Source organism: Panthera pardus, unplaced genomic scaffold (assembly GCF_024362965.1).
Source record: "Panthera pardus isolate Hobbes unplaced genomic scaffold, ASM2436296v1 HiC_scaffold_2, whole genome shotgun sequence".
Lineage (NCBI taxonomy): Eukaryota > Metazoa > Chordata > Mammalia > Carnivora > Felidae > Panthera > Panthera pardus.
The window spans coordinates 127,664,062-127,685,080 of record NW_026526765.1 but is presented as its reverse complement, the minus strand read 5'-3'; the positions used below and the strand labels follow the sequence as shown (position 1 = coordinate 127,685,080).

General features: G+C 38.6%; 2 protein-coding genes across 7 annotated transcripts in view; one reads left to right on the top strand and one right to left on the bottom strand.

Moving 5' to 3' along the window:
* Positions 1–5,336, bottom strand: part of CDKL3 (cyclin dependent kinase like 3) — a 99,171-nt gene extending 93,835 nt beyond the window's left edge. For 3 of the 6 annotated variants that reach the window (XM_053907478.1, XM_053907483.1, XM_053907482.1), the window contains exon 1: positions 2,957–3,746. In XM_053907478.1, the coding sequence (XP_053763453.1) occupies positions 2,957–3,145 (189 nt within the window). In that variant the 5' untranslated portion in view covers positions 3,146–3,746. Of the gene's footprint in view, positions 1–2,956; positions 3,752–5,249 lie in introns of those variants that run through there. The other 3 variants (XM_053907481.1, XM_053907479.1, XM_053907480.1) reach the window with 3 other exon arrangements.
* A 1,350-nt stretch (positions 5,337–6,686) lies between these two features.
* Positions 6,687–21,019, top strand: UBE2B (ubiquitin conjugating enzyme E2 B). Its single transcript, XM_019421982.2, has 6 exons — positions 6,687–6,857; positions 8,933–9,013; positions 10,229–10,254; positions 15,412–15,501; positions 19,421–19,509; positions 20,469–21,019. The coding sequence occupies exons 1-6, from the start codon at positions 6,814–6,816 to the stop codon at positions 20,595–20,597; spliced, it is 459 nt and encodes a 152-aa protein (XP_019277527.1). The 5' UTR covers positions 6,687–6,813; the 3' UTR covers positions 20,598–21,019.

Sequence of the window (21,019 nt, the reverse complement as noted above, 5' to 3'; positions counted from 1 at the left end):
TAGCTATAGGAACTTTATAAAAATATACCATTGTTTGTGGATACCTTTTTGTTCACTGTCTGTAGTATTCTACTAAGCAATAAAACATCTTTTTAAACTAGTAACACTGTTAAAATAACTTCCAAAGAGTAAAAATGGCATGTACCAGCCTAGAAAACAAATCAGGCTCCATATTTTATGCTGCTTATTTTAGTTTTTAACACGCTGAATTATTACCAAATATTCTCAAATATTTAACATTTTCAAATTACCAAAAACATTTATTCATTTCACTAAAAACTGAGAGGTACAGGAGCTCCTGAGCAGACTCTTGATTTCTCAGGTCATGATCTCAGTTTCATGAGATCTAGTTCCACATCGTGCTCTGTGCTGACAGTGCATGGAGACTCCTTCTGATTCTCTCTCTCCCTCTCTCTCTCTGCCCTTCCCTGCTCACGCTTGCTCTCTTTCAAAATAAATAAATAAACTTAAAAAAATTTAATTGAGATGTATATTTTCAATGTTAGATTCATTAGAAAACTATGCTTTTATGAAAAAATATTTGCCTTTATTCTAATGGCACAATATCAATTTTTCGACTTATCTGTACTAAGACCTAAGTCCTTAAAATATGACCAAGAGAAAAACATGCCAGAATATAATGCCAGATTCCCTTCCTATTTTTGTTCCCAATTTCCCTGATTGGCAAGATGCCAAAATGCTGCAGTGACAGCATGCTGGCAGTATCAAGAACAATTGACTGGTTTTGGACACTACTCTACTAACCCTTCAACTAAGGAAAATTACTGTTTCCCTGTCCAGTCTTTATTTTAAAGGCAAAAGCAACAAAGAGTTAATGTGAATTAATAAGCACTATGGAAGATCCACCCAGGGTAAGGAATCAGGTGTTTTCTCAGATAAACCATGAAACTCCTATAAATGCTCCAATGTCACTTTTCAAATTGTTTACTTTTGTCTTCCTTCATAATCAGATAACTTTTCTACAGATATTATCACGAATTATTCTAACTGTAATTTATTCAACAAAATTCAAGAAGATAAAAATTTAATTCAAATAAATAAATCACTATGGCAATCTTTTTAGACTAAAAATGTGAAATAATCCAAGAACTCTCTCTTGTTGGATTAGATCAAACAAAAACTTCTGTAAGAAATAAGCCAATGAATAAAAAATTTTTTGAAAAAAAAATAAGCCAATAGACTATGTTGTGAAAGTCATAAACCTTAAAACATCTAGACAAATTCCAATAAATAAAATATGTAGATTTAAAATTTTTTTAATCACTAGTTTTGTACCCAATCCCCAAAGAATGATAATCCTCCTTTCTTCACACTCCTGAGTTCTTCCCCCTGGGTTGACCTGTCATACCCACACAAAATTCTATCTTCTGCCCCCATCTCTAAAAGCACACTAGTCATTTTTACTTAAATATATTCCTGTCACCTCAAATTCAACATTTCTAAAAGTGAACTACTTCCCAGACCATTTCTTTTTTGGGTCTTTCATATTTCCATCAATGATAACAGTCACTGAACTTCAATTCTTTTTTTCTCCTCCCTTTGTTTCCTTCTACATCCTTTCATGTCTTTTCTTTTTGAAATGTATTCTATTTTAACTTTACTTTTCTCACTTTAAATTCAAATTGCTGCAATCCAGCAAGGGCTCTCATGATATTTACCAGGATTCTTGAATTAAATTTATGAGATCTCGCTATTTTTACTCAGTCTTCCAATCTATTCTAAAAAATAGTGCTAGATTAATTATTTTGAATTCAAAATATTCCACCTCTTACAAAATCAAGTTTTGTCCTTTTTTTGTGTGTGTGAAATGACATCAGTTTGTTTTTTTTTTTAATGTTTTGGTGGGGTTTTTTTGTTTGTTTTGTTTTGTTTTGTTTTGTTTTGAGACAGAGAGAGACAGAGCATGCACGGGAGAGGGTCAGAGAGAGGGAGACAGAATCTGAAGCAGACTCCAGGCTCTGAGCTGTCAGCACAGAGCCCGACGTGGGGCTCGAACTCACGGACCACGAGATCATGACCTGAGCCAAAGTCGGACACTTAACCGACTGAGCCACCCAGGCGCCCCAAGTTTTGTCCATTTAAGAAAAGACTTGGGGCACCTGGATGGCTCAGTGGATTGAGTGTCCAACTCTTGATACTGGCCCAGGTCATGATCTCATGGTTGTGAGATGGAGCCCTGCATCAGGCTCTGTGCTGAGTGTGGAGCCTGCTTGGGATTCTCTCTCTCTCTCTCTCTCTCTCTGCCCTTCCCTCGCTCTCTCTCAAAATAAATAAACATTTAAATAATTTTTAAAAAGACAAGACTTTAAAACCTAACTCCTGTTTACTTCTCTAATATCACCTCTTTCTACTTCTTTACAAAAAAACTCTACAGGCAAAAGTCTCTGGTCTCTCCTCAGAACTACTTGGGCATCTCTGAGTTTATGTTGTTTCCTAATGTGGAATAAATTAGTTTCTCTCTCCTGCCTAAATTCTGTACATGCTTTAAGGCCAAATTCATGTTCTATTTCCTCCAAGAAAATTTCTCTACCCAACTGGCCTTTATTATAAGCCACTTTCTATTCAGTATGGTTTTCAAGTGCGCTCCCATCTTTCTGATTAAATAGTAAAAAGTTCTGAAAAGGAGGTACTGCATTATAATCTCAGCATCTGGCAAAATGCCTTTCACAAAGCAGATATTTTTACTAATTATTATACCTGCATATTTCTGAACAAACATTTCACCACATTTGGCATAACTTTTGTTACATTATACATAAGCATATATATCTTGTATTGCTATAAAATTTCAGAATACACACAATAAGGTAGGGTACCACATTTTATGCCTACTATATGTCTTAATATATGTGTTAAATAAAATATTCCTTTTATAATTTTTTACTCTATAACAATTCCTCTTTGACTTAAAGCAACCAAGGTAAAAGAAACAAACCTTTAAAAACTTTATTTCTCTCGTTGCAATTTTGTTGACAGATTTTTCTGGTTTCTCATAAAATACCTTAATGGCCACTATCTGCCCAGTATCCTTATGTTTACATTTCATGACTGTTCCATAACTTCCCTCTCCCACTTTTCCGAGAGTTTCATACATTTCCATTTTCAAACCTGGATTCTTCTTCATAAAAAGAAAGAAAGAAAATGTTAAGCATTTGTACTTTTATTTATTCAAGCTGCGCAATGCATTTCCACAATAAACCCGTATTTTAAAATACCTAAACATAAAAAAATATTAATCTTTTCCACAGACTCTTGTCTTTGGGACTCTGCCACCTGCAGACAGTAGGGTGTCCTTGTGGGGCTCCAGCCTCACCAGAACTTAGAGATCTTCCTGCTCTCTCGGTCATTCCCATGAACACTAAGATTGAAGATTCCCTCACTACATGTCACCCATCAGGAGTGGGGTCCGCACACTTCCTGTCATGCGCCCGTCAGGTAGGGGGGTTCCCAAAATACTGCAGTCGCCTACAGGTCAGACACCGGACCCAAGAAAACCTCAGCCCCACCCGCTCCTCAAACCAGACACCCGGACCAGTGTCGCGCCCTTCTTCCCGAAGTCGACCTCATCCAGTCAACCACCGACGTCTCAGCCCATTTTGTAATGCCGCCAGCCAGGTTCCGCGCACACCCAGCGGGTCAACTAGACACTGACCCTACTTATCTCGCCTGCCCAGCTAAATCCCGGCCGGCCACTACCATGGCAACGATGCAGCTGGCCTCACGCCCCGGGCTCTACTGCGCAAGATCGGAACATCGGCCCGACCCCCACCCGACCCGGAAGAGCAAATGAGGCGAGGTGAAAGCGCTCAGTGAAAGCTTGCGTGGGGTGGGGTGGGAAGTTTATGGATTGAGACCAACTCACAAGGTTGGTTTTGAGTTGAGAGTGGGAGGACCCCCATTTTGACAGCACCCAGGGTCTTCACGTCTTCTAAGGAAGGGCCACAGAGGCGCCAGCTTGCCCGACCAGCTCTTAGATGCCTCCGGGCCAACGAACACCTGCCGCTGGTGCTGGGTCCTAAAAGGATACCTGCTGTCATTAAGCGGAGTCATCTTGTAAAACAAGTCTTTCCAAGGAAGTCTTGTGTAATTACAGTTGTCTAAGTTACCTAGTTACGTTAAATTGCGTAGACCTCAGTTCGACCTCAGCCATTGACATACATCCTTAAAACGCAGTTAAGATGGTTCAAGAACGTTTCTTGAACACATATGCTTAAAAAAATTTTTTTAATGTTAATTTATTTTTGAAGGAGAGCAAGCGTGAGCAGGGAGAGGGGCAGAGAGAAAGGAAGATAGAGAATCTGAGGCAGGCTCCAGGCTCTGAGCTGTCAGCACAGAGCCTGATGCAGAGCTCAAACTCACGGACTGCGAGATCATTACCTGAGCCGAGTCGGATGCCCAACTGACTGAGCCACCCAAGCGCCCCTTTTGAATTTTTTTTGAACTCGTACTCCTTCTTTTTAAAAACGCCCTCTTGGGGCGCCTGGGTGGCTCAGTCGGTTGAGCGTCCGACTTCGGCTTAGGTCACCATCTCGCGGTCCGTGGGTTCGAGCCCGGCTTCGGGCTCTAGGCTGATGGCTTGGAGCCTGGAGCCTGCTTCTGATTCTGTGTCTCCCTCTCTCTCTGCCCCTCCCCCGTTCATGCTCTGTCTCAAAAATAAATTAAAAAAAAAAAAAAAAGTTAAAAAAAATAAAAACGCTCTCTTTGGGAAAACAAGTAATTCAAAATTGGATAGACATACCAAAATTGCTTGACATATAAGGGGACAGAAAGAGGAAAAAAAAAGTTATTTAATTGCTTAAGAATTGGGGCGCCTGGGTGGCTCAGTCGGTTAAGCAGCTGACTTCGGCTCAGGTCATGATCTCGCGGCCCGTGAGTTCGAGCCCCGTGTCGGGCTCTGTGCTGACAGCTCAGAGCCTGGAGCCTGTTTCAGATTCTGTGTCTCCCTCTCTCTGACCCTCCCCCGTGCATGCTCTGTCTCTCTCTGTCTCAAAAATAAATAAGCGTTAATTGCTTAAGAACTAGGCATTGGGTTCTGCTGGCCTGCCAGCCTCCATAAACTGTCAATTTCCATAACAGTTATACATTGCTAGATAAATGACATAACAGGGATTTTTTTGCAGTTTATCCTGAGCATTTTCCTGCATGTAATCCTACCTATATGTCTTCATCTTTAGCTTTGGGGAGAATTATATATCAGGAAGACAAACAATATTCAGCTTTTGACTTACAGAATCACATGTGTGAATGCATAGTAGAACCTATCAAGAGTTAGGCCTGTCTGCCTTGATCACCAAGGCAGTTATAAAAACAAAAGATAAAATTCACTGTTTCAAGAAAAGGAGGTAGCAAGAAAGTGGGTGCAATTAACCTTTTCTGGTTCCATGGAACTATTGGCAACTTCATGCAATACTTCCATTCTGCTTTGGGCTGAACAATTAACCCAAAGGGTTATACAGTGCTGAGAGTCCTGCAGACCTTTATTGGCCCTGAGGCCAGGCATTAAAGGAACTAGAGGGAGGGAAATGTCAGAATCCCCAAGGATCAACACCTCCTGAGCTCCCCGATGGGCAACAATTCAGGCCCATTTGCACCTTATTTGCTGGTGTACAAAACCTGAAACCAGTTATCCAGGTTAGATTTATAACCCCCCCCACCCATGTCTGCAAAATTTCTTCTTCACATCTGAGTCATATTTTTAGGCTTTCTTGACATCCAATCACACTTGGAAGTGCTCTCTTGAGATCTCCTCTCCATGTACCCCATCTTAGCCAAATCCGTGGACTTTTACACAGTTTGACACAAATCCTCAAATGAGTGCAGCAAACTTTTAAAAAATCTGTATACCATACTTTTTTGTTCTCAGAATTTCCTACCCTAGAAACCCCATTGTAATGCATGTGCCAGGGTATTTGGTGGCCTAATGGAAGCATTCCAAGGGATTTTACGTGGTGTGTGCCTCAGCATTCAATGCTGCACTTATTATAAAAACTGGAGGTCCTCTCATTGCCCCATGTATCAGATTTGATAAGCAGTTGAACTAACCACAAAGGATTTTAAATCCATATTATGTCCGACTTTGTTTTAATGAGTTAAGCAAAACGAGCTTTTGCTTAGGCCACAATCGCCGTCCCTGTTCAAACAAACCTTAGAGAAAACTAGTAAAAGTCTCCCCCGGCCCTCAACCCCTTAAATTTAACTACCGGCTCCAGAAATCTGACCGAGCCTCCGATTCTGGCGACACTCCCACGTGATGCGTTCTAATCGCGTCACAGGGACACGTGGTTCTAGATACTTCGTCCCCTCCCCCTCAGGGGTGGATTGTTGACAACGCTGCCGGCAGTCACGTGACCTTACGTCATCCCACCTCCTTTCCCTGAAATCTCTGGCCCCGGATGCGTCTTTCTGTCCCCACCCGGTCCAGTTTAAACTAGTGAAAGGGGGAGAAACATAATGGCGTTTCAGTTTTGGGATCTCATAATCCACAATTTACATCTCTATATCAGACAGAACTAATTTATCTATTATATCAGGAAGCCAAAATGGACAGAATCCTGCTAAAAATTCCCACAACGAGCTCTCATACGCCCCGTACCCTTTTACCACACCCCTCACTCCGTGGTAGTGGCGGAGGGCGGAGGGATCTGGAGGCGGCGGAGGGAGACGTCATTGCAGGGTTGTTTGTGCAGTCTCGGCAGCGGTGGTGACCCACAGTGATTCGGCCGACGCGCCGGGGGGTGGGGGGGCTGCGCGGGACTCTTTTCTTTCAGACTGACCGCGGGGCAGCTGGGGAGCATGTCGACTCCGGCGCGGAGGAGGCTCATGAGGGATTTCAAGCGGTAAGGCCCCTCACCTTGGCCTGGGGGACGGCTCCTCCCCGTGGCTGTGGGGCTGCTGGGCGGGGATCCGGGACACCTTCCTCTCCTAACCCTAAGAGGGCCGACTATGGGCCCAGTGGAACCGACGGAAGCCCATTCCCCGTTCGCACTCCCCATCCTTCCTTCCTCGCTCTTCCTATTGAAGAAATTTTGATACCCCCTCCCCCAAAAGTAAAAAGATGGCTATGGACTATCCTAGGATGCCCCCGCTGCTCACTTGGGTCAGCTGCCGACGTCTGGCCCTAGAGCTCAAGCCTCATTCCCCCCCGCCCCTGCACCCTGCGGTGCCTCGTCCCCCAAAAGCGAACCCTTGCAGTCTTTTTCCCTGCTTGTTGCATCAGTTAGTTTTGCTGGATGGCCCTGCAGTCTTCTCTGAGGGGCAGGGTTGGGACGAAAAGCGCCCCCCCCCCATTCTTTCTGCAGTGAGGGTGGGGTCTGCAGCGCGAGGTCCGGAGGTTAGTAACCCATCCTCCGAAACCCGACTCCCCCTCGCCCGCCCGAAAGGACCTTGAGAACTGGCTTAGAGACCTGGGACTCGGGCTGGCAGCCCAGGCTGCCAGTGCCTTCTGGAACTCAGCTCTGTGGCTTGGCGTATAAAGCCCTATCTATAGCCTCCAAAGTCTGGAAAAATGCCTTCCTTGAGACTGGCGCTAACCTGATACTCCCTGGGTCTCCTTTTGTAAAATAGGGTTTTGTTAAGAGGTGTTGGGTTAGTGAGGAAGAAGTGCCTTTTTCTCAGTTGTTTACCTTTGATACTCGGAGGTACGGGGGAAAAAAACGGAAAACTGCACTAGATCCACTGCATATTTTTAAGTGATTTTCTGGGGAGACCTGCCCTGGTTGAGACAAAATATCCAGTAGCTGCTCAGGAAGTAACCTTTCAACTTCGCCATTAGAAAGCCATAGGTGAGGCATTTGGAAGCCATTGTTTTGAGCTTTGGATAGTTTATCATTGAATATATTCTAATTTAGCCGTTTACCTTTGGTGGACATGAAGCAGCATAATTCCTTTAAGGGTTCTGGTCATCGTGGCTTAATCAGATTGACTGAAAAGAACTATTTTTATGTAGACTAATTTGAAAGTATGTTACCTGACAATCACTACAGATTTATGTCTGTATATAAAATGTCTCGCTTATTTTTTTACTGAAATGACAGTCTGTACAAGGAGGTGCTCTATTTGGTGCAAAAGTTGTCTTCTGAAACTTAAAACCATATTTCACGTTCCGGTGATTGAAATCCAAATAATAAAAGTTCAGCTCCTTTCCATTGTTACTCTGGTTTCTTACTGCACTTTTCTGTTTAATTCTGAGTTGAACACATGGCACCTTTGGTAGTTTTCCAAGGGCTTCATGTTACAAGAATTTGATTATGACATGTTGGAAGGTAGCTTTGTATTGAGTCTCTTGATAATGAGAGATAGATTTAGCTATATTGCAGGTCTTTAAAATAGGGATTGATGAAAAAATCTAATTGACGCTTGATTTCTTTAAAGGCTGTTGCTAATTGAAACAAATGAGATAAAGCTATTCTCCTGCCTAACACTAGTTTCCTGATTAAATTGAATATAAATATTTTCAGCCATTTAGTGTTTGCCTTGAGGGTCCTTTTGGGGGGTGGGGGTGCTGTTGCACAGGTAGCTGTGGTTAGGACTCACACAGTCTCAGCATGTTTATGGCAGCAAAATTGATGGTGCGTAAAAATATTTTTTGCATTCAGGGCTTTTAATTTTTGTTGTTGATGGCAGTCTGTACTTATCAGTTCTCGAAGGTATTTCTTAACTTTGAACCTTGATATTTGAGGAGGGATGACTCCAAAGCCCTTTGGAATTTTAGATAATTTGAAGATGTATTTAATAGGTATATACCTGTTAAGTTTTTTTTTTAAGTCCTATGGTTTATTACACCTCGGCACAAGAACAAGGAGATGGATTTAGTTTGTATTAGAGTAGATTGTACAGACCACAGGAGTTCTGTTTGGCATTCTTAGTGACTTAAAGCTGTTCAACTTTGGAAATTACTACTCTGGATTTCTAGATTGCAAGAGGACCCACCTGTGGGTGTCAGTGGCGCACCATCTGAAAACAACATCATGCAGTGGAATGCAGTTATATTTGGGTGAGTGGAAAGGTATAACAAATGATAGGTGTAGTAATTCTTTTTAAAAAGCGAATGTATCGGCTAGGGAAAGAGACTGAAGTGGAACTGAGGAATCTTACAGAAACTGCAAAGTAAATTAGAAAAAAAACCTGCCAATAAGTGTTTTTGTAGTTATGTAAAATTTATTTGCATTGGTGTTACTGTCTATGACTTTCTAATCCCTTTGGGTTTTACCTGATAAAAATATCATTCGAAACTAAATGAGCAAAGGTAAATTATTTTGTACAAAGTGTACCAACAAGTGTTTATGGTTGCATTCTTTGGTAACTAAAAAAGCTAGGAGTAAAAAATACTGACAACTTGGAGTGTGGTAAGAATTTAAATAAAAATGTCTCACACCTTGGTGTGAAATAACTGGAGCCTTTTGAGAAGTGGTCTATGTTTTATATATTATATGTATTGCATACATGCTTCTTAATTTAGAATTTTATTATGCTTTCTTTTGTTTTCCTGGATTTGATCTTTTTTCTTTCATACTTTTTAAACTTGGGTTTTACACTCAAACTTTAAAGGAATACCTTCATAAACAATTGAGTTGCAATGAGTTGTAAGAGTTCATGTTAAAAACTAGTGAAAACAATGAGTGTAGTTCGCTCTTTTAAAGGAAAGAGATTAAATTCAGACTAACATGCTTTGAGATCCTGAATGCCTTGAAAGAACTAATTAAACTTGATAGTGCTGCTTATGAAAGATGAAATTGGCATATAGAGGCAGGGAAGAGATTTGAGAAAAAAAAGTATCTTTCTTGGTTTACATCAGTTCTGTCTAGCTGTTTGGAACAAGAGCTTTACTGGGAAGCAGAACACTGGTGTTACAGTTTTCTTTAAAAGTGATTTCCATCTTACTGATGTAAATTGAAAATACGACTTTTTCTCTTAAGAAGACACTGGTTGGTATTTATGAACTTAATTCTTCTTCTACTAAGGTTGTGACCCCCCCCCCTTTTTTTTTTATTTAAAACCAGCCTAAAATGAAAACTTTGAAAATAGTTACCCTGTATGCCTATATCTCTAAAAATCTAGGGCTAACATGACAGTGAACCAACACTATCTTTAAAACTTCACAAATCACTAGAATGAGCCCCTCCTTCTCTGAGTTTATCCTTTTCACTCTTAAAAATCAGGAAGAGGCAGAATGAAAACATCTTTTAATCAGAAATCTTCTTGTTTTCAGACCAGAAGGGACACCCTTTGAAGATGGTAAGTCATTCTCATTATGTTTTCTGTAATATTAGGACACTGCTTTTTAAGCAGGAAGTTGTAACAACAGCATATCTAATTTAAAACTATTTTCTGTCATTATTAGGTCATACTAAAACTAGTGCTAAGAAGTCATAGTTTACAGAGGACTTTCTTTCCAAGTCACTTTGATCACTATCCATTGCAAGTTCTTTGTGTTACTTTGGTATTTGGCTGTAGAACTATAGGCCTAGTTGGTAGGTTAAAGGAGGATAATTGTGCACTTTTTTCGGGGGGGGGGGGGGGGGGGAGAGAATCCCAAGCAGGCTTCACACTGTCAGCGCGGAGCATGATGCCAGGCTCGAACTCATGAACTGTTGAGATCGTGACCTGAGCCGAAATCAAGAGTCAGATGCTTAACCTGATGAGCCACCCAGGCGCCCTTGGTGCTTTTTTAACATTGGTATCTATGCTGATGGGGTGTTGAGCCGAAATTGCTCTTAAACACACATAGCTGGGGCACCTGGCTGGCTCATTCAGTAAAGCATGCGAATCTCAATCTTGGGGTTATAAATTTGAGCCCCATGTTGGGTGTAGAGATGACTTGATAAAAATAAAATAAGAAATCTTTTAAAAAATGGTTGCCAGTAGTTTCACACCTAGCTAGCATTTGACATCCATAAATAGGATTCTGCATGATCATTTGTCTCTTAAATTTAGTATTTTCACCAAGACCCAGGTCCTTAGATTTTTCCCTAATTATAGCATGGATATTAAGAATTGTTGAACAGGTTTGTTTTAATTATCAAAATGGTTTCAGAATTAAGCCATTGAAGATAATTTGCACAGATATACTGATTGCAGTACTGTTTTTAAAGAGAGAACCTGAATGCCAGTAGGGGAAATGGTTAAGTAAATTATGATATATCTAGATTCTAGAATATTATGTACCCGTTAAAGAATAAGGTAGATCTGGTCGTACATTTCAAGACACAAAAAAAGTTTCAGAATAACATATATTGTATTACATTTTTACTAAATATATACATGCAGGTGTGTGTGTATTAAAGGGTTTTATACCACACTTACCAGTGGTTACCTCTGGGTGGGGGTAAAGAATTGAAGAAAAGGACTTAAGGACTTCAGCTTTTTACAGTTTATCAGGAGGTTCTCAGGGCTCCCTTAAAGTCCCTGAAACTATTTCACGGATACCTTGTGATCAAAACTGTCTGTTTATACCAGGGTGTCTGGTATGTGTCCAGAGTTAAGTGTCCAGCTCTTAATTGCGGCTCGGTTCATGATCTCTTAGTTCATGAGATTTGAGCCCCGCATTGGGCTGTGCGCTGACAGAGATTGGGATTCTTTCTCTCCCTCTCTCTGTGCCCTTACCACACTCACTCACTTTCATTCTTTCTCTCTCAAATAAGTAAACATTTAAAAAAATTTCATACCACTAGTGAGGCACTATTTGCCTTGTTTATTCTATTCAAATTAGTACTAATGGTACAAAACCTTTAGTAGTTATAAGTGGACCTGTGCAGTTTAGCATCTTGGCACAAATCAAGATGGTGGCTCTATACTGTACTAACAGTCATTGCATTCTTTTTATTTAAGAAATAAATGTATTTTAAAGATTTTAATTTTTAAGTAATCTCTACATCCAAAATGAGCCTGGAACTCCCCACTCTGAGATCAGGAGTTGCATGCTCCATCGGCTGAGCCAGCCAGACACCCCATATTCTTTGTAATTTATTGATTGAGGAGGAGACAGAGAGGGAATCCCAAGTAGGCTCTGTGCTGACAGAATGGGGCTCGAACCCAGGAACATTGAGATCATGACCTGAGCCAAAATCAAGAGTCATTCACTTAACTGACTGAGCCACCCAGGCAACCCATTGTTCTTGGCGTTTTTTAAAGAGATGTGCTGTTTATTATTTTTTTTAATCTTTATTTAAATTCAAGTTAATTTCTTCTGTGATTTTAAAAGTTACCAATTTCACTTAAAAACATCTTGATGACAAAAAAGATACATCTTGGTAAAAAAGTAAATATTAATACTATTGAATTTTGAACCTTGGGGTGCCTGAGTGGCTGGCTCATTGTTATACATCCGGTTCTTGATTTTGGCTCAGGTCTTGATTTTAGGGTTGTGAGATCAAGTCCCATGTAGGATTCTGTGCTGGGCTTGGAGCCTGCTTGAGATTCTCTGCCTCCCTCTTCCTCTCTCCCTCCTCCTCTCCCCCCTCCTCTCCTTCCTTCTCTCTCCCCCTCCCTCCTCCTGTCTCCCTCTCCCTTCTCCTCCTTCCCTTTAAGCCCCTCCCCCGCACCCCCCCCCCCCACTCTGTCTCTCTCTCTCAAAAAAAAAATTCTGACCCTTTAGTATACATTTTTAAAATCTTCTGTGTGATTAGGTGGGAAGTATGCATAAAACACTTCTGTGACAATTGTCTGGAAAAAAAGCACGTGCAGTTGTCAGAGTTGCAACATAAACTGCTTTTCTTCATGGAGCATTTCTACTTGAATGAATGACTGAGAGACGAACTGTCATAATTTAGATTTGACTGTATGGCAGACATACTTAAAAGTGATGAACTGAACTGTACTTCAAGACTTCTCTGATAAGATCAGTAGGTGGTTACCTAATTGTGATTTGTTTTTTGATAGTATATAATGAAATGTGGCAGAATTTACATTTGTATAAGTCTGTATTTTTTTTGTTACTAATGTATGATACTAGAAAATTATGGATGAATAAAAGATTTATGCATTGTGCAACAGATTTTAGTGTAACTGATGCAAAACGTTTATTGATACGGTTTCAGATTCTACATTGCAATTAACCTTTAAAACCCTACCAGTTCTTTAGTAATCAAAAAAGAATATCTACAACTATCTGAAAAAACAATGAAAATACTCTACTTTTTCATTTACCGATTTTATGAAGCCTGATTTGCTTCCTATCCCTCAACCAAAACAGCATATTGTAACAGATTGCAGAAGTAGCTAAGAAAATCCAGCTGTCTTCTGTTAAAGCCAATCATTAAGGAGACTTGCAGAATTGTAAAACAGTGCTACACTTCTCACTATCTTTGGGGAGGGGGGGAGATAATATTATTTTTAATTTAATGTGTAGGTTACACATATACTTAGGTTTCATACTTAGGTTTCATACTTAGGTTAATGTGTAGTGAGTTTACAGTAATTAATATTTAAAATTTTTCTGAGTTGGGGGAGCCTGGCTGGCCCAGTCATTAGAACATGTGACTTTTGATCTCCAGGTCAAAACAGTTAGAGCCCCATATTGGGCATAGAAATTACTTCCAAAATTTTTTAGTTCAATCCTGTAATATAAGAAATACTGATAGTTAGAGACACCTGGCTGGCTCAATCAATAGAGCATGCAACTCTTGATCCAGGGTTGTAAGTTTGAGCACATGTTGGGTACAGAGATTGCTTAAGCAAAAAATCTTTAACAAAAAAAAAAAAGAAAGAAACACTGATAGTTAAATCCAGTAGCATGCTGGAAGCAGTTTGTACCAACTGATTCATGACAACAGAATGTTAAAAACTGGGGGAATTGTTGGAAGCTAGTTACTAAAGAGCCAATATTTTCAAATGAAGTTATTTTTCATTTTTGGTGGAAATATATAAAATGGTATGCTATCACATGTATCTCTCCCCATCTTAATATTCCGTTGACTTCCCATTGGAAACATGGCTGTGGTTGGGAATACGAGTATAAAGGGGTCCTGAGACTCCATAAGGTAGGGGAAAATCTTGAAAATAGGTTTTCTAGGGGCACCTGGGTAGCTCAGTCGGTTAAGCATCCGACTTCAGCTTAGGTCATGATCTCACGGTTTGCATTGGGCTCTGTGCTGACAGCTCAGAGCCTGGAGCCTCTTTGGGATTCTGTGTCTCCCTCTCTCTCTGCCCCTCCCCCATTCATGCTCTGTTTCTCTCTGTCTCAAAAATAAATAAACATAAAATTTTTTTTTAAACTGTTCTGTATTTGTGTAGCCTGAAATTTTTACATTATACTTTTTTTAATTAAACTGTAAACTTTCAAAATACATTATTAGGTATAAGGCTGCCTTCACCATTTAACTGTACATTTCATAATACCTCGATTCAGAATATGAAATAGATAACACATTTGATTTTGCTTTTATCTTTGACCTACCTAATCCCAAATGTCCAAATGGCAAAAAAAAAAAAAAAAAATGTAAAAGAGAGGTTATGTACTAAATACGTAAAGGTAAAATACAAGATAGAATAAATAGAAGAAAGGATTTTTGTTTTGCTTTTTAAAACTGCATTGATGAATTAAGGGAAGAACCTTGTAGAAACATCTGGAATGGTTTAAACTTCTATTGACTTCATTAGGAATAAGGCTCAATTTACAGAGTATTATAAATACTCAAGGGTTGTAGTTGGAATGCCTCTTCAACCTTTGGGAAGATTTCCTCAAAATAAAAAACTGGATAGTATATAAACAGAAAAGTCTAGAAAGACAAAACCACTAATAATGGTTATTTCTGCATAATAAATTTGGAATTGGAATTGAGAGTTCTTAGTACACTGTGAATAGACTGACTTTGTTAGAAGTGCATAAATTTTTTAAAAGCCTATGCTTGTACTTACCATAAAATACTGCTTTACAAGGTGTACCACTTTGGTCTGTAACCTAAAATAGGCAGTTACACTAACACTAGTGATTCTTTGCATATTTAAGTGAACAGATTCGTATGGGGACAGAAGAGACCTTTCAGATTAGTGTCCATGCCTCCAGTCTAAGTCATTTGTTGTGTGGTAGTTACCCCCTCTCACAATCCTTTGGCATACACCCCTCTAAGCTATAATAAACTAGCTGTAGTTCCCCAAATGTACATTTTAAACTTTGGTAGCTAGGGCCAAATTGCCTTCCAAAAGTATGGCAGTTAACATTCCCACCGATAGCACTTGAAAGTGTGTGTTCCCAAGTGCTTGCCAATGTTGTGTGGTAACCAGTCTAACGTAAATCAAAGTGTTTTTAGTGTGTTTTATGTACTAAGCCAAAATTGACATTAATTTTTGTGTGGTTGTGCAAAAACACCAGTATTGGGTTGGGGATTCGTTGATGAAGAGATTAAAAATTTTGCTTGTCTTTACTATAATTATTTTGGTTTGTTTTCTATCTAGGTACTTTTAAACTAGTAATAGAATTTTCTGAAGAGTATCCAAATAAACCACCAACTGTTAGGTTTTTATCCAAAATGTTTCATCCAAATGGTAAGTAACATTTTATTACACTTCACAAATGATGAGGGGAGGGGGGAAAGAGTGGCAGTGGCTTCCTTCCTGTTATGCCTTCCCTTCTACTTCTCACTTCTAGATGTTGCTTCCATGTCAGTATTAGCTATGGTTTTGTATCCTGGAATCTTTAGAAGGTTCCAAATTTCAAGTAAAGTTGTTTTGTTTTAATACTTCTGATTTTAAAATAATATCCTTTTTATTCTTTTTTAAGAGAGGTGCTTTTTTTTTAAGTTTATTTATTTATATTTAGAAAGAGCATGAGGAGTGGGGCAGGAGAGAAGGAATCCCAAGCAGGCTCTGCATTGTCAGCACAGAGCCCAGTTTCAAACTGTGAAATCATGACCTGAGCTGAAACCAAGAGTTGGACTCTTTAATTGACTGAGCCACCCAGGTGCCCCTAAAATAATACCTATTTATTTGTAGAAATGTGAAAGATACCAAAAATAATTTGTTGCTTAAAATTTAGCTTTTAAATAATGCAAGTGCTTGTTCAAAACTGAGATTGTTCTATATAATTTCTTTATAGATACTGTGATATAATTTTTTATATAGATATATAGGTACTGTGAGTACCTTATTAACTATTCTTTTACATCCTTTTTTTTTTTAATTTTATTTTTTTATTATTTTTTTAATTTACATCCAGATTAGCATATAGTGCAACAATGATTTCAGGAGTGGATTCCTTTAATTCCCCTTACCCATTTAGCCCATCCCCCCTGCCACAACCCCTCCATTAACCCTCGGTTTGTTCTCCATATTTATGAGTCTCTTCTGTTTTGTCCTCCTCCCTGTTTTTATATTATTTTTGTTTCCCTTCCCTTATGTTCATCTGTTTTCTTTTATATCCTTCTTAATGGCTGTAGAATGTTTTATGAGTCATAATTTATTTAATGTGTCCAGTTGGTGATTTTCAGTTTATAATTTATTTTTAAAGTTTATTTATTTAGAGAGAAAGTGAGGGAGGGGCAGAGAAAGAGGGAGTGAGAGAATTCCAAGCAGGTTCTGCGCTGTGAGCCCAGAGCCCAGTGCAGGGCTTGAATTCAAGAATTGTGAGATAATGAACCGAGCGAGATTAAGAGTCAGATGTTTAACCAACTGAGCCACCCAGGCACCCTAGTTGGTGATTGCAGAACCTGACTTGGGGCTCAAACTCCTGACCATGAGATTGTGACCTGAGCCAGAATCCAGAGTAGGATGCTCAAGGGACTCAGCCACCCAGGTGCCCCTTAAATAGCACTTTGAACATTCTTGAAAACCTTCCCAAATACCCATACTATTGTTATAGAATATAAGCTTTTACAAGTGGGATTATTGGGTCAAACATTCATATGTTTTCAAGACTTTTTTAAATACAGTTTTCCATTTTTTCTCTATTCCTATTTTCACTTGTAGAAATTACTGTTTTCCATAAATGATTGCTGAGTGACTCTTTATAATTAAATTTGCTCTTCTGTGATCTCTTATTTATTTCAAATATATGTATATTCCTGGATTATAAATACAGTATGAAAGATTTAAGTTTTCTTTTTTATAACCTTTGTTCATTTAAATATGGTCTTCTCCATCAGTTCACTTAATTCCAGAAGGAGTCACTTAACATTTATTTCACTTTTATCTTAGACTTGTTATCGAATCAAATTCACAATGTGGTAAGAAGGCTCTGTAAGTCAAAGTGGGAAACACTGTATAATGTGCAGGGGGTGGTGGTGGTCTATGTGTGTAAGGTGTGTAGTATTTTCAACCTTAGGGAAACATGTATTAGATTATTTCTCATCCCTTTGTATTAATAACATGGTTTCCCTTTTTTCTTTTATCAGAATTTTTTTTTCAGTTTATTTATTTTGATAGAGCAGGAAAGGGGCAGAGAGGGAAGGAGAGAGAGAGAGAGAGACCCAAGCACGCTCCACAGCAGCAGCGTGGAGCCCGGTGTGCTCAAACTCCCCAACCATGACCTGAGCCAAAGTCAGATGCTTAACTGAACCACCCAGGCACCTTAGTATTTTATTAACTTTCTGGTCTACTTTTTAAACATCTTTATTTGAAGTATCATTCATGTATCATGCTATTCATTCATTTAAATTGTACAGTTCATTGGATTTTAGTATATTCACTGAGTTATGCAGCCATCACCATAATCACGTTTAGAACATTTTATCTCTCCCAAAAAAAATCCCATGACAACGAGCAGTCCTTCTCCTTTGTCCCAGCACCCCAGCCCTAGGCAGTCATATTTTCTGTCTCTATGTATTTGCCTATACTGGACATTTCATATAAATGAAATCCTATAATTCACGTGGGCTTTTTGTAGCTTTCAGCTAGCATAGTTTTCAGGGTTCATTGATGTTTTAACCGTACTTCATTTCCTTTTATTGCTTCAAGTGAGATTTCATTTTATGAATATACTGTATTTTGTTTATCCATTTATCATTTGATGAATGTTTGTGGCTTCTAGTTTACTTTTGGATTACTTTAAATAGTTACTCCTTTGAAACTTAATCTATACTTAAGTGTTTTGTTGTGTAGACTTGCCAAGTTTGATGTTCCTGTAGGATAGATAGTAAGCCACTGTAAGCTGCTTTAAAGCAGAGAGTTAAATCTGATCTAAAGCTAAAAAGTAGACATAGCTAGCACATGGATGGTCATTGACGCCATGAGAGTGGATAACATCGCCCAGAGGGTGTATACAGGGCAAGAAGGAAGAGGATGGAGATTAGAACCCTGAGAAATGACAGCATTTATGTATAATTTGCCCCTCTCCCCAAAAAAGCCTCACTATTCTTATCTTTATGTGGAGTGATCTGGCTGGTTCCATGAAGTTTTCCAAAGTTTGGCAGTATGTATAACATTTAAACGGATTTACCCTTCATCAAGACAGCAGTTCCACTTGTGGAAGTTTATCATGTAGACATGTAGTCTCACAAGTGTTCACTGGGGTGCCTGGGTGGCTCCGTTGGTTAAGCATCCTACTCTTGATTTTGACTCAGGTCCTCATCTCACACTTCATGAGTTAGAGCCCTGCGTTGGGCTCTGCACTGATGGCATGGAGCCTGCTTAGGAGTCTCAACATTAAAAAAAAAAAAAGAAAATTATGTTCATTAATTTACATACAGTTTAAGAGGGGAAAAAAACCTCCCAAATGTTAAAGACTTAAAACGTTTTAATCACTTGGTTTTCATTTTTTATGAAAGGAATGCATACTCGTTTTAAAAATAAATCATAAAATACAAGAAAAGGTAAAAGACAACAAGACCCTTTATAATCCTGTGATTTACAGATAGCCTGTACTTACATTTTGACATTTAGTCTTACAAATGTTTTTGTGACTACACATATTGCAAATGAAAAAATTTAAATATTTTGTAAATTCTTTACAAAATTTATTGTAAATTTTTACCACATTTGGAATCTTATTGGGGCATCTGGGTGACCTCGTCGATTAAGCTTCGACTATTGATACCAGCTCAGGTCATGATCTCACAGACATGAGATTGAGCCCTGTGTCAGGCTCCATGCTGAGTGTGGAGCCTGCTTGGGATTCTGTCTCTTTCAAAATAAGTAAATATTTTAAGAAATAATAAATAAAAATAGAAACTTATTAACATATCATGTATGTCTTTGTATATCATTACCTTAGGGTGGATATATAAGTTTTTTTTTTTTTAAGAGCTTTATTTAAGGAATTTAGAAATAGGGAATTTAAACAGATTCAACTCTGAAATTCTTCTGATGAGTGCAAAATAGGAGAACACTGATTTTTCTGTGAGACAGGGTTTAGTAATTAATGTTCACAACTTCTGATGGGGCCAGGCATTCTATTTGTAGTAAAGATTTCTCTTTAACTGTTAAGTATGGTAAAGTTAATATGTAACCAGTTTTAGTGTTGTCTTTGCAGTGTATGCTGATGGCAGCATATGTTTAGATATCCTTCAGAATCGATGGAGTCCAACATATGACGTATCTTCTATCTTAACATCAATTCAGGTAAGTGTGTGTTAGGATGCATCATGATTTTTCAAGATTGTGCGGGATATAGTCAGCTTCTTTTGGAGCACTCTAAAGACCCAAGTGAGCAAACTAAGCTTCCCAGCACCCAGGTAACCAATGGCACAGCTTGGATAAAAACCCATGATTTTTAGACAGTTGGTCTGCTTTTTTTGTTAGTGACCACACTGGACCAAATCCATGGTCATTTTCCTGATCCTTGTGTAAATAAAGTGTTCTCACAGGTCAAGCATGAGTTGTGCCCAAGAAGCATAGCCAGAGGATGTGGAGAAGGAAGAAAACTCTTCTTGGAGATAGAGAAAGAGGATTGCTTATAAAAACCATAGAGACCTCAAGAAACTGCCAAGTGCAGAGAAGCAGTCATGAGTATGAATATGTTATCCCATCTGAGAAATTGTTTAAAAAAAAAAAAGAAGAAGAAGATAGTGTTAACCATCTGTCAAAACACTCTGGTGGGTTCAGAGTTGACCCTGAATGAAAGTTTTGGAGAGAGGTGGACTGAGGGTTATTTTAGTTTATGTGGATTTCATAGGATCACAATTAAATTTTTGCTTGAGACATTTTTAAAGCTTTTTCTATCACATTTCTTTTTAATTCAGATCATTTTATAAACATTGTTTTCAGCTATTTCTATTTCTTGGCTAATGGTTTCAGTATGTTGAAGAATATTCTTTTCCAATTTCCTTGAAATTAGAGGTCTTAAGACAATTGAGAACTATGAGTTTTGGAAGTTTAAGTTTTCTAGCATCAGGAAAGTTATTACAGTGATCAGGCCATTTCTGAAACTATTTAAGACCTAAAAATACAGAAGATCTATCTGCCATTTCATTAGTGAATAATTTGTTGTTTTGTACAACTCCTGTGCTTCATATCTAACCCACGTTAATGTAAAGAATAACTTTGCAAATCTTTTTTTTCTTTTCTGTCTTTCCATCTAGTCTCTGCTGGATGAACCGAATCCAAACAGTCCAGCCAATAGCCAGGCAGCACAGCTTTATCAGGAAAACAAACGAGAATATGAGAAAAGAGTTTCGGCCATTGTTGAACAAAGCTGGAATGATTCATAATAGACAACTGGTCTGTTAATTTTTTTCATCATTGTTGTGTATAATTTACCTCTCAGTAGAAAGGCTAACACATTTTAAGTGCCACAGGTTTTAAGGATTCTGCAGAAAAAAAAAGTCCTTCAGTTTAGAACCTACAAAAGCTTGTGTATCTTGATTAATGTACTTTTTATTGCATGGTGTGAACTAAGTTATTGCTTACATAAATTTGTAATATATCCTGTTTGTATTTTTTTCCAAGTGTATAATGTTGGTGTGGAGTTTTCATGACAGAATAATACACATTTTGTAAATCTGTACTTTTTTCAAATATTGAATGCCTTATTTTTGAATTCTTTAGATTTTTAAATTGGAGAAAAGCACTTAAAGTTTTTTATATATGAATATTACATGTAAAGCTGTTAAAATACATAACTTCAGTGCAA